We start from the raw sequence: 14,064 nt of genomic DNA, 5'->3' as shown, positions 1-14,064 counted from the left end.
AATAATGATATTTTAACCACTAAGATTCAGTTATGTAAATGTAATAGTAGCAAAGCAAGTTTAATTTGTTGAAATGATGTTTAATATTAATTTTATAATAAATCATTAAAAATAAAAATTTTCTCATCCATAAAATGGGGATAATAATAGCACCTACCTTCCAGGGTTGATGTGAGGATCAAATGAAATGATACTTACAAAGCATTTTAGCACAGAATGTGGCATGTAGTAGGTGATACATAAATGCTCGCTAGGATTATTATTACAAAATGCGACAGGACTCTGTGCTCAAATGCACAGATATACAAGCAGAATGAATTATATCCAAAATAAACAGCAAGAGAACTACTAAAGTGATCTAAATTTACCTTTAAAATAGAGGAAAACATTCCACATTTGAAAAGCACAGACTGGGAGAAAAGAGATGAATGATTTTCTGCCCAGCACGTCTTATATTATATGAAAAAAAAATCTTACTTACATCTTAACTTTGTGATTTTTTTACGCTCTAAAAATTCTCCTTATTTCCCTATCATATTTTATAAACTGAATAAATTTGGTAATACTTCTCTACTGCTTCACCTTCTGATAGACCAGTGATTTTCTAGTTAGAGATGAATGAATAGATAAGTATCTCTAATATATTTAACAGCATGGTAAAATAGCAAAAGTATAAGGTTTATAGTCAGAGAGCTTGTATTTGAATTCCTTTCCCACTACCTATTACCCAGCACCTCAAGAAAATTATTTTCCTTTTGGAGCTGAGGTGGTCAGCCTAAATGATCCTGCCCTAAATCCTACGTAACAGAGTTTATTCATGTGTGTATCATACCATACTCTCTTTCCCTTAAGACTATAAAATCCCTCCATGAAAGCAGGGACTATGTCACATATATAAACTTAGTGCCTCCTACAGCACTGCTGTATATTATGCGACTATACATAGGAGTGAATATGTTGTGCAACCAGCGTTTCGGTTTGGTGAATTAAAACTAAATGGACCAATTAGCATTCATACTGATTGCTTAGATGAGAGATTGTTTCTTCCTTGTTCCTGGGGGGCAGGAAAAAGAACCTAAGTCTTTTGGTTTTTTCTAAGTTGCCTGAATTACAGACAGTTTATAGGATTCAAAATCAATATTCCTCCCCCCAAATGATGCATATTTAAAAAACCAAATTTAAGAACTCTTTAGTCCTCTCTTCATCAATTTCTCTCATGAGGTAAGAGGGAAGGAGGGAACATAATTACAAGAAGTAATTACTGAGGCATGAGAAAGTGGTATAGGTCAAAGAGACTCTTTATGAGCAAACAAATCTACCACCAACCAATGGTTGTTTGTACATACAAATCTCATCTACAAGGGTTTTCAAATTGTTTCCCATCTCAGTACAGAGGTCAATGAGACATTTCTAGGGGTTTCTCATACCAATGGGATCAAGGTTTAGAACATGACATAATTAGTGCCTTCTCTAAGGTTGCCCCAATATTCCAACAAGGGATTGGAGGTATAGGAAATTGGACCTGGGAAACATGAACGAAGTCATCATGTTGTGCAGGTACAAGTTGAACTAGATAGCTTCTGAATGATCTAATTCTGAAATTCTGTGGTTATGTTAGATTTATTAAGATGTTAGATTTATTACTATGTGTAAGGTACTTTTAAGTAATTAAACAGTCCTTACTTTCAAAGGACTTAAATTCTAAAAGAGGGATAGATACAACCAGACTACAGATAAATACAAAGTATTCTCAAATAGTTCTGTGAATGCCTCAATCTTGGTGTTTGTTCCAACAATGCAAAAGGAAATCTATTCATTCTTGACCATCCTGTATGACTCTGGTCCTTTTCTCTGATAAGTTTGTCACAGGAAGTTCATCCAACAAGCTGAGAGCTTTTCTCAATTCCTCCAGACTTCATAAAGAGACTAGTGGAATACACAGCTTATCCAGCTGGCTTTGTTCCAGGTCATCTCGTTTTTTATTCATACATTTTCCTTGCTGTCCTCATTTATTCCTATTCTTCAAAGATCTGTGTTATGGACTGCAGTCTGCACATGCCCACAATGTACCTGTCCATTACCTTGAAGTGGTATCTATTTTTAATTTTTTAGAAAGTGTAGAATTTCATGCCCTTTAGTCATATACCACGTTTGGTAGTGTATGGTACATGAATACTGGTATTGAAAACACTGAGTCCTTGTTTCTGAGATCATTAAAGGAGTTCTGCAGTTTCCTAACTGTGATCCAGTCCACTCTTTCTGTTTAATTTTCGACCTCACTCAGAAATTTTTACTGTTTGTCCTAGACAGTAAATGTACTTGCTATGTGTGTATATACATTATTTCCTTCTCCCTCTTTCCCTATGTCCCTGACAAACTATCTAGAGGATATCCATCGAACTGCATAATATAATTTGAGCAATATACATTATTTACATATTTCTTGGTTTTTCCTATGTGAATGGCTTAGGCCTCTGGTTTCTAAACTGTATGTTGTAGCACTCTTGAGTTGCAGCAAACTTGCCAGAGGCACCATGGGATATTTAAAATCTGAAGTAAACACAGAGATAGTCAATATCTGTTGGATACTGTGTAAACTACTTAAAAGTAGTTAAGTTTCAACATTAGATCTTGCTACATTTGTTTCGATAACACTTGCTAATGCCTGAGATAGGTTCTGGCTTAGCTGTACTTCAGGCTATGCCAATAACTTTTCAAACGTTCTCATTTGCAACATCATCTTTGTTTAGTTGCATTTTCAGTGACTGCTGTAATAAAAAGTATGGTGCAAAAAATAACATAAACTAGGATATGAGGGTGATGACGTCCATTCTGATTCCAAGGTTATGAGAAGTAACATTACCCAACAGGTAACATTCCATTAGTAAGTAACTTTGGTTATTTAAGAATGAAATCAATTTTTTCCCCCAATTTATGAGTATTATTTTTTTAAGTGGCTACTAAGTTGTCAGGACATAAATACTTATTAAGCTGTTTGTACCTAAATACTTAATAACTATTAGGTATTTCTTTAAGTCTAGCAGCTCCATGAAAAAATTAGGGAGTCTCTAAGGCCACCATGAAAGTTTGGGAACCTCCAAGTTCAGTCAAATTTTTTTTTGAAGGGTTCCACATTTTTTCCTAAAGGCTCAACAATGTTCTAGGGCTTGAGGCATCTAGGAAAACATTTTCTGAAAATAAGAGGAATAACTGGAGGATCTCATTTTCCATAGAGAATCCCTCTTCAACTTGAATTCTGTGTGCCCCTGTTTTATGCTATACCCAATACTGATAATCATACAAGGTTTCTAGAATTTAAAAATTAGAAAAAACCTCAGTGGTCCTCTGGTTCAACACATAACATGAAAGATGGTAGTCTCATTATAATATACCTGACAGGCTTATCTGGCCTTATCCTGATGTCCTCCAAGGAGGGGGAATACGTTACTTCTTAAGGTAGCTCGTTCCATTTCTGGACAGCACTAATTGTTAAGAAGTTTTTTTGGACACTGAACCCAAATCTGTCTCTTTGCAGCTTTTGTCCACTGCTCCTGGTTTAGTCCCCAGGGGCCAAAGGGAACAAGTTTAACCCCTTCTCCCCGAGATATTCTTTCAAATACTTGAAGATAGCTATTATGTTCTGCAATTGTCTTGTCCATGCTAGACATGTAGAGTTCCCTCAAATAATTTTCATGTGACAAAGACTTCAAACTATCTTCCAAAGAATTTTGAAAACTTTAATGTAGGGATGGGAGACACCTTGGTGGAAAAATCTCAAAAGAAGCATTTGGTTCTATTTGAAAAGAAAACAATAAACCTGGTGAAATCTTCTATCTTCTTTATCTTTCTGATAATTATTTGATGCTGAAATTGTGATCTACTATGGAATATCACTTGTGAATGCTTACCTACTAGCCACCCTATCAAGAATGCTCTTGATGAATATGGCAAAATTCTAATAAAAATACTGTATAGATGGGAAAGATATAGATAAGGAGGTAGTTATGTTTCCCTGGACACATCTATTTGCTATTAAAAAGGTATGAGAATTTTGGTAACTTCCTCTCCCTCAAGAACCTCACAAATATGTCACCTCCAACATGAATTTCCTCTATATGGTAGTGATGGTATCCTGTTGTTTTTCAGCTGTGTCTGATTCCTTATGACCTCATTTGGGGTTTTCTTGGCAAAGATACTGGAATGGTTTGCCAGTTCCTTTTCCAGTGCATTTTATAAATGAGAAAACTAAGGCAAACAGGATTAAGTGACTTGCCCAGGGTCACAGGGTATCTGAAGCTGGATTTGAAATCAGAAAGATGAGTCTTCTTGACTCCAGGCCTGGCCCTCTATCCACTGATACACTGCCCTATGTAACACTAGCCTAATTTAGCTGCTTTTCTCATCCTTGTGGCTTTTCTATCTCCTCTGCAAGTAAATACAGGGTTTTAATGTTAGAATCTAAGTGTGACAATTTTACTATCCTTTATGCTGAAAACAATTCAATTAATTAAAAAAAAATCTTTGCAGCTTTTTCTTCTACTTGCTGTCTTTCTTCCATTTTCATGGTTGGGTGGCCTTGGGATGACTTTTCTTACTGAAATCTTGCCAAGCTATCTTTTAAACTATTTTTTACTCTCCACAGCTACTCTGTTTTATGAGGAAACACTGTAGGTGATTTTCCATCAATCTTTTCTGTAAAATTTTACTAACCAATTTATATTCTAAACTGATGTTACCTTTATCTCTCCCCATGGAAAACAAGTAAAAGAGCTGCTAACTTCTTTGGCTTTTTTTAGTTTCATTATGTAAATTCATTTATCTAAGTTGAATATCTTTATGAAATTATTATAATCTACATTTGTGTCTATTCTTTCATCCATTATTACTGACCAACTAGCCCATGAAATGTTCGCCTACGATTCTATGTTGTTTCTTGATGTTTTTGATTGCATGCTAAAATCAATTCTGACAATTACTCTCAAAAAAACAACACAAAACTGTGAGCTACCCAAAAGTAGCCATGTGATTGAGTGGATAAAGCCCTGAGTTTGGAGTTGTATCAGTAAGCACCCCAACATACACAAGGGGGCCTGCTATCACAGGTTCTTAGATCTGCATTCATAAAAGGAAAGGCAACTTTTGAGGGGTTAACAATCATTTTAATCAAGCACATGTATCATTCCTTTAACTAATTCACCTAGTTCAGGGGAGTCAACACGATGAACCCCAAAATAATCAACAGACATGGCTTCCTCTGTCTGACCATAATTCAACAGACAGGTACAGCTGTCTGACCAGTTACCAAAGAGGTAAGCATGACATCTCGGTTTTCAAAGCTGGAGGACTTGTTAGAGGCTTCCCAGAATCCTCATCTGGCACTCAAACCTTCTTACCAAAATTAAGCCCCAAAGTAAAACCTCACCCTCAGAGTATTTATACTTTTCTTTTAGAGCCAGAGGGCTTCCCAACTCTTGAGAATCAGTGCCTCTCTTTAACAAAAGCTGTGGGTATTCCTGCAAATCTTCCCTAATCAAACTCCCTTTAATGGGCAGGCCCATTAATGGGTGGGAAAGATCCTGCCCAATCACATTATTCAATCAGAAGACACTTTTAGTAAAACAAAAACAGCAAAAGATCCTAATTTGATTGCCATTATATGAGTCAGAAAATCCTAAATTCAAATCTTACCTCAGACACTTACTTGTTGTATGATTCTGGGAAAGTCATTATCTCACTTGGTCTATTTTGTCATCTGTAAAATGAGGTGGTTGGGTTCACTGGCTTCTAAAGCCTAATCTTAACTTATGATCCTGCCATTTAGTGGCAAATTCTCTTTTGGATAAATTCCACTTATAGTGAGAGTGCTTTATAGGAGATTGCTTAAAAATTCTGCTGATATTCCTTACTGATATTGGTCTATAGTTCGTATAATTATCACAAATAATTACAAGTTGTTTCTTTGATTTCTTTCATTACTTTATCCTTCTCTGTTTGGGTATTAGACTGTATTTGTCAAATAGAGAAGCTAGGTGAGTACTGATTCCTTAGTTTTTGAGAATAATTTGTATAATATTGGTATTAATTACTCTTTAAAGGACTAACAATATTTTCTTGTAAATCCATCAAGATCAGGATTTTAATAGCTACTTTGATTTCTTTTTCTGAGATTGGATTATTTAAGCTCTTTATTTAATAATCTGTTATTTTGAGTATCTTACATTTTTTAGGAAACCTTATTAAGTATTTTCAATACTGTCAGAATTTAACTGTGCATTGTAGATTTTGATAAGTTTCTGTCTTATTCTGGTTTTGCTGTGATCTTACCTTGTTCATTTGATATTTATCTGATTACTTGCCTTTTTCCTTTAAATCTGGTTGGCTAAAGGTTTATCAATTTTATAATTCCTTAGTAATTCCATTCAGAAGGTGATAATTTCTCCAGCAATATGTTCAATTTTCTATTTTCCCTTTTGTTGATCTTTCTGTTAGATTTGTCCAACTCTGAGAGAGGAACATTAAAATTTCCTACTATTTTTATTGCTATCTATGTCTTTTTAAAATATTATGCCAAGATTGATATCATTTAGTTCCTCTGGTAGTATGTCCATTGGCAGTCACTGAAAAAGGATCTCTAATTTAGAGCATTATCAAGTTAAAATTTATATATAATTTAAAAAGATGTGATTCTTAGTTCCCTTTATTCCCTTTTCTTTTTATTAAAAAAAGAGTTATCTATATCTTCTGTTTCTTATATCATCATAGTTATCTCTGGTATCCTTCTCCCACCCTTCCCCAAAGAACCATCCCATATAACAGAGTATTTTTTATAAACAGGAAAAAAGTCAACACAACTGATCAATATGTTGGAAAAAGTTTGAAAATGTATAACATGTAATACCTGTGGATCTCCTACCTCCATGAAAGGCTAGGTTGGAGGTATTCTCATATCTCTTCATTTGAGTCATATTTGATCTTTCCAATTTTATTACACTGGTGTATGGTTGTCATTTCTCTTTACATTGTGGTAGTTATTGTGTATATTGTTTTCTTGGCTCATATCAATTCATAAGATTCTTTGCATGCTTTACTGTATTCCTCACACATATCATTTCTTAAAGCATAGTAATATTCTATTACATTTATGTGTCACAATTCGTTTTGCCATTTCCCATCTGATGGGCTTCTACTTTATTCCACAACCTTTCAAATATTGACTGTTGCCATCTTTGTCAATTTGCAGGGTATAAGGTAAAAACCTCAGGCTTGTATGATTTACGTTTCTCTTTTTATTAGTGATCTGGGTCATTCTTTCATGTGATTATAAATATTTTGCAATTCTTTTGGGAACTGCTTATTCATATCCATTGGACCACTATCTATGGAAAAATGGTTAATCTTGTGTGTGTGTGTGTGTGTGTGTGTGTGTGTATGTGTGTGTGTGTATAGATATATTCATTCATTGTTTAGATGCCTCAGTTACCAAATGCTTATTAGAGAAATCCTATTTGATCCCTTCCCTTCTTATTCTTAGTGCATTATGTTACCTGTACAGAAGCTTTTTAGCTTTAGGTAATCAAAGTTGTCTACTCTATCTTACAATCACCTCTCTATCTCTTATCTGACATCTCTTCATAGCCATGAGGGGTATATGCTCTGTTTCTCTTCTAATTTTTTATAGTCTGATTAATAACATTAATGCCACATATTCACTTAGAATGTACTGAAGAATATGGTGCCTCTGCTTCCTTTTGCACTATTCTACCAGTGCCACTAGCAGAAAAAGGCAACACAAGAATATAGAACATTGTGATGTTATAACCAAGTTATAACCCAGCCTGTTGATGATGAATCTCTCCATACTTAGCTAGGTTGGTCTTTGGAAAGTATATTCAGTCTGTTACTGGGATCATATCCAAAGTCTTTCCATCATGGCAGATTTTCCAGAGATAGCACTCTTTGGAGAAGAGTAATATGAAATACAACCAGGTACATAAGTAGGAGTTAGATTGTAGAGAGCTTTAAATGTTAGGCTAAAAAATGACTATTTTAGCCTGGGAGCCACTTAAGAGTTCTGAGTAGGAAAGTGACCAGTGTTTTAGGAAGATCAATTTGGCAATTATACAAAGGAAAGACTGGAGCCAGAGGAAGCATTGTAATCATCTAGGCCAGAGCTGTTAGCAGAGAAAAAGGGATAGTCCATAGTGATGGTGTGGAGGATGAATTGGGAGTTGATTAGATTTGTTGGGGTCAGATGAAGAAGAAGAAAGTGGGGAAAAAGAGTCAAGAAAGATTTCAAGGCTCCGAAACCTTGGTTGACTAGAAAGACTGTGTTGTATTGCCCTTCAATTGAAATAAAGGAACTTGGGGAGAAAGAGAGGCATGGGGGAGCCATGAGTTCTGTTATGGGGAAAAATATCAGCTATTGGTTAGAAAGCTAAGTTTGAATTATAGAAACCTCCATTATATACAAAGAGGGCAATTTTTACATTGTAAAACATTATTAGCAATAAGAAACAGACAATAGCCATGGAATTTAGTTAAATATTTTAGTTGCAATACCTGGTGGGCCAGTTCGTGGGCAATTATTCTTGTAACCAGCTTTCTATCCATTACTGAAGAAGTATGATTATCATATAAGAGTGTTTCTTCTCGGAAAGTGATCAAACCCCAATTTTCCATAGCTCCAGCCTGAATGTCAGGAATAGCTACCAAATCTGGAAACAAAGGAAAAAAGGTGACTCAGTTTTTTTTTTTCTGCTTAAATACAGCAACCATTTCTCTTTTTTAATTTAAGCAAAATGCTTTCATCATTGAGGCTCTAAGTTTTTTGCTACACTGACACCCTTGCTACCTTCCTCCCTCAAGCACAGCACTTTCTATCAATCTCCCTGGAAGATGAGAAAGATGTGATCAAAACCCATTTGGAGCTTTGATTTTATGGCTCCATAGCAAAAAAAAAGCAAAAAATTCAATTTCTCCAAAAAGGACCATTCTGCAAAGGGAGGAGGGATATAATTAAGACAGTCTTCTGTCAACCAACATGCAACCCTATCAAATAAGTCATTATGTCTTTTTTTGAAGACCTACTGGCACTATACATTAACATTTTAATTACTTACTGAAACAGTTTTCAGTAAATGAATTTTAATCTGAAAGTTCAGTGTATGTCTTCAAATTGTCATATGTCTGTGTATCCATATACAGTCCTGTCTGTGTGTATGTGTGTGTGCATGCACATGTATACCTCCACTGCCACAGTCCTTCAAATATCCAAGTGTTTTAGCTGTGGCATACAATCAGCCTATATCACAATCCTAAAAGTTATTTAGAAACTGTATTCGTATGAACACTATTTCTGTCATATTTTCTCCTAAGATATATAGCACACAAATTAGCTCCCTGACAAAAGAATGCTGTAAACTTAAAAGAAGGCAAGAGAAATAGGATGACATTTTTACCCAATTTCTGAAGAGGGTACTTGATTTCAAAATAGTGCTGATAAAATTCAAGAAGCTTCACTGCTATATCCAGAGCAGGTGTGGCGTGGTCAATCTTCTCTGGCACAGTGTAAATGGAAACCTAAAACCAAGTAACAAGAAACTCTATTTAGAACAAAAATTCAAACATAATTGTAGAAGAAAGGAATTGAGATTTCTTGGTCAAGTCTACAGGCTCAATGGAAAACTGCCCACAATATCCCTGTACTGGAGAAAGCACTGTCCTCAAGGTGAGACCTGTTCCACTTCCCTTCCTGGAATCTTGACCACAGGATCTTCATCTACAAAACCCATCAGGGGCTATACCATCGATCAATGTCAATTAATGGTAACTGAGATAGAACTAAGGAGCTTAACTTTATTAGAGGATATATTCATTCAAAGATGGGCAAATACAGGATTTATAGAAAAGAAATACTCAGTGATTTGAGGGTGGGAGCACTCGTAACTAAGGGAATCAGGAAAACAATCAATAAGCATTTATTAAACATCAAACACTATGCTAAACCCCAGAGATACAAAGAATAAAAATGAAAACAATCCCTCCTATCCAGGGACACAACTATATACAAAATAGGTACATGGAAGGTAAATATAAGGTAATTGGGTGAGGGGCACACTTGCAGGAAAGGCCTCATGTAGGAGGCAGCATTCAATATAAACTTTGATGGAAAGGAGGGATTCTACAAGGCAGAAATGCATTCTAGGTATGGGGGACAACTTTTGCAAAGTACAGAGATGGGAGATGTATGTATGTGCCAGGTATGGGAAACAGCAAGAAGGGAAATTTGGCTTGAAATACCAAACAGAAGAGTTTGTATTTATTTGGTCCTAGAGGTAGTAAGTATTGATGAGAGAGAGAGAGACAGAGAGAAAGAGAGAGAGAGAGAGAGAGAGAGACAGACAGACAGAGAGAGACAGAGAGACAGAGACAGAGAGAGAGAGAGAGACAGAGACAGAGGCAGAGGCAGAGGAAGAGACAGATAGAAAGAGAAAGTATGTGCACATCTACATAGGCTAAAACAGAAAGAGACTTAAGGCAGGAAGTTAAAAAGTAAGCTCTTGCAAAAATCCAGATAAGAAGTGACGGTGGAGGAGGTAACCATGAGTAAAACAGGGTCAGATGAGAGAGACGTGTTAGTGATAAAATTCACAAAACTTGCTAACTGCATGTTATGCAGGGTGAGGAAGACACACACACATTTATACACACATGCACACATGTATACACACACATATATATTTCAGACCAGTCTCAATTAGCAGTGTCATATGCATTTTGTAGAAAAAGATCAGACTGCAGTTGTGCAGTGGTTTAATAATTCTTTTTTTTCCCACTTAAGTAAGAAAACAAAATCTAACTGTTACATATTGGAATGGTGGATTATGTTTACAACCTGGTAGTAAATTAGCTAACTAGTGAATGAATTGTGTTTAAAACTTTAGAGTAAAGGACAGTCAACTGATTAGCTCAAGGAAAATTCTATGCCTTTACTGCAGTGTGAGCCTGTGAAAGGACTGACTCAGCGCTTTTAGCAGAAATACAGATAAACTATCACTATGTAACAGGCATTAATGGCAAATGAAAGTAGATCTTTAAGATAATGATTAGTCTTTATAAAAGAAGTATAAATAGAATTGTAATTAATAAATTCTTCCTGTTTTTCTATAATGTGGAGATTGATTCACCACAAGTTTTTTATAAAATATTATCACAGCCTACCAAGTTTCTCTTTTAATCAATTACCTATATCAGATGAATTTTAAATTGTGTATTTCCAGTTACTAGATCAGGTCTATCACAGTCTGTTTAGATAATAAGATAATGAGCACAAAACAGAGTGTTTGGGGCATAAGAAATGATTAGAATTCTTAACAGTTAACATCTTAACATCCACATTCAAGTAAAACAGGTTTAAAGGTACAAATAAAACAATATACCAAAATTCCATTGGTCTCCTGGGTTACATTCTTCAATTCTCCCACAACGAAGGCAACCAGATATGTACTCATTTTCACACTCTCAAAAAATTCATCTTTAATAAGTTTGCCTTTCACTGGAACAGATGACCTCTAAAAAAAATGGAGGGGAAGTATAATAGTTATTAGAAAATATGATTGTAGGGGCAGCTGGGTGATGCAGTAGATAAAGGACTGGCTAAAGCACTGTCTCTGGAGTCAGGAGGATCTGAGTTCAAATTCAGCCTCAGATACATACTAGCTGAATGACCCTGGGCAAGTCACTTAACACCAATTGTCTCTGGAAAAAAACCAACAACTAATTGTGACAAGTAAATATGAATAGATGATGCACAATAAAGATGTGGATATATTTTACATCTGTAAAAACATGAATTTACATCACAGGTTTAGTCTCAGTCTTTTTAACCAATAAAATAATACCATGTGCCAATCTCATAAGAAATGTACAAGAACTCAAACAGAAGTGTAGGTTAGTTTATTTTATAATTCATTTCAATTAATCGAAGTGTTTTCTTCACACACCTTGATGAAATAAATAGTATAAGTATCATATCCATTTTACAGACAGGGAAGCTTAGGGTTAGAGAGGTTGTGACATATGAACAATTATTCAGATAGCAAATGACAAAGACGGGTCCTGAATACCCTACCATGCTACTTCGCCATATTAAGAACTGAGTTCTCTAGAAACTAGTAAAACTCAACTTAACTGGCACAGATAGTATTTCAATTCGAAGGCTGAATAAGGAGATATAGTCATATTGTTTGACTCAGAGAGCTATGAATGTTACTTTCTATAGGACTGAATGTTACTTTCTAGTGCCATATAGTAAAAAAGTAAAAAGCCCAAAGCCTAGCAAACAAAGCATAGTTCATACTTCTTGTTTGTTTTATTCTCTTGTTCATCGTTTTCAGAAAGTGGGAGTGAATTCCAAGCAACGCAAGAAGTGTTCTCTAAAACCCCCAAAGTACTATATTAACATATATCTTTTGAATGGATATGTGAACAGGAATCACAGAATTTCAGAGGCAGCAGGAACCTAAGAGGCCAGAATCTAGCCCAACTTGTACTAAAAACTAAAACAAAAAAATTTCCTTTACAACACATCCAACAAATAATCATTCAGTCTTTATGAGATGATCTTAAGTGAGGGAGGAACCCACTACCCCTTGAGACAGCCTACTCAAGTTTTGGATAGTCGTTATTGTCAGGAAGTTTTTCCATAAATAAAGACTGGATACAGTTAGATGATACACTAGAATTCCCCACCCAAGCAACTAGATAACAGTGCTGGAGTCCTGAGTCAGGAAGACCTGAGTTTGAATCCTGCTTCAGACATTTACTAGCTATCTGAACCTGGGAAAGTCACTTAGCCTCATTGAGCCAGTTTCCTCATCTGCAAAATAAGGAGGTTGGACTGCCTCTTTCAAAGATGGCTTCTAAACTCTCCTCCAGTTTTCAATTTATTCACTCTTCATTGTTTTACTCTCTGAAACCAAGAGACTAATTCCTTGTCCAAACGAAAGTCCTCCACCTACATGATGGTAACTCCCACATCTTCCTCTTCATTACCTCTTCCTCTGTAAGTTTTCTAACATCCAACTTTTTAAGGAATGAATCTGGGGCCCTTTGGTATCCAGACTGCCCAGCTCTGAGTACTCTCTAGTCTGGGAAAAAACCTCCTAAAAGGCCCAGAATAGAACCCAATCATCCAAATATGGTCTAGCTAAGGCAGAATACAGTGAATTAGGACATCCTTATTCCTGGATGTTCTGTCTCTCCTAATACTACCTAAGATTACATTAGCTTTCTTGGTTGCCATATCATACAGCTTAATTATAATGCACCTACCACTAAAACTATTCATTTTTAGACAAATTACCTAAACTACTCTCTCCTTGCTTCCCTTGGTCTCATCTAGTACTTAGAAAGTTAGTTTAATGAATCTAAGTGTGCAAGATGACATTTATCCCTATTAAATGTCATCTTGTTTGAGTCAGCGTGATGGTCTAGCATATCAAAATCTTTTTGTATCTTTTTATTCAATGTGTTATCTATTCCTTCCAGCTTTGTGATCTGCAAATCTGAAGCATGTTACATATGCTTTTATTCAAATCACTGGGGAAAAAAATTTTAAACAGCACAGGGCAAAGCCAAGATTCCTAAGGTGTTCCATTAGAAAGTTTCTTCCTAGATGACATAAATGATTATTTTTTGAGTCTTGCCATTCAACCTGATAGAATTCCTATGAGCCAGAGTTTAGCCCACATAATTCCATCTTTTACACATGAACAGTATGAGGGACTACCAAATCTAGTAACCTTGTTTCCCTTCACACATACTAGCCCCGCCCCCGGCAAAGGTAATTATGTTAGTTTGGGGTAGCCTTTTCTTGTTAAAGCCAGCTGGTTCTTAGCAATCATTGCTTCCTTTTCTGTTTCTAATAATTCATAATGATATGTATTATATATGTTATATGCACATGTATTATGTACGTATGTATACATTCTAGAATTTTCTAAATGTTTCCAATAATACATTCTAGAATTTTGCTAGGAAGTCAAATTCACTGGCCAAAGAGAA

General features: G+C 35.5%; 1 protein-coding gene across 2 annotated transcripts in view; it reads right to left on the bottom strand.

The window, feature by feature from the left end:
• Nucleotides 1-14,064, bottom strand: part of LNPEP (leucyl and cystinyl aminopeptidase) — a 130,087-nt gene that overhangs the window by 50,188 nt on the left and 65,835 nt on the right. For both annotated transcript variants that reach the window (XM_072597345.1, XM_072597346.1), the window contains exons 4-6: nucleotides 11,439-11,570; nucleotides 9,459-9,579; nucleotides 8,560-8,714 (exon numbers count right to left, since the gene is read on the bottom strand). In XM_072597345.1, coding sequence (XP_072453446.1) covers nucleotides 8,560-8,714; nucleotides 9,459-9,579; nucleotides 11,439-11,570 — 408 coding nt within the window. The remainder of the gene's footprint in view (nucleotides 1-8,559; nucleotides 8,715-9,458; nucleotides 9,580-11,438; nucleotides 11,571-14,064) is intronic.

Source organism: Notamacropus eugenii, chromosome 3 (genome assembly GCF_028372415.1).
Source record: "Notamacropus eugenii isolate mMacEug1 chromosome 3, mMacEug1.pri_v2, whole genome shotgun sequence".
In the NCBI taxonomy this organism is placed as follows: domain Eukaryota; kingdom Metazoa; phylum Chordata; class Mammalia; order Diprotodontia; family Macropodidae; genus Notamacropus; species Notamacropus eugenii.
The sequence above is the reverse complement of the archived record's forward strand: the minus strand, read 5'-3'. Positions and strand labels throughout refer to the sequence as shown.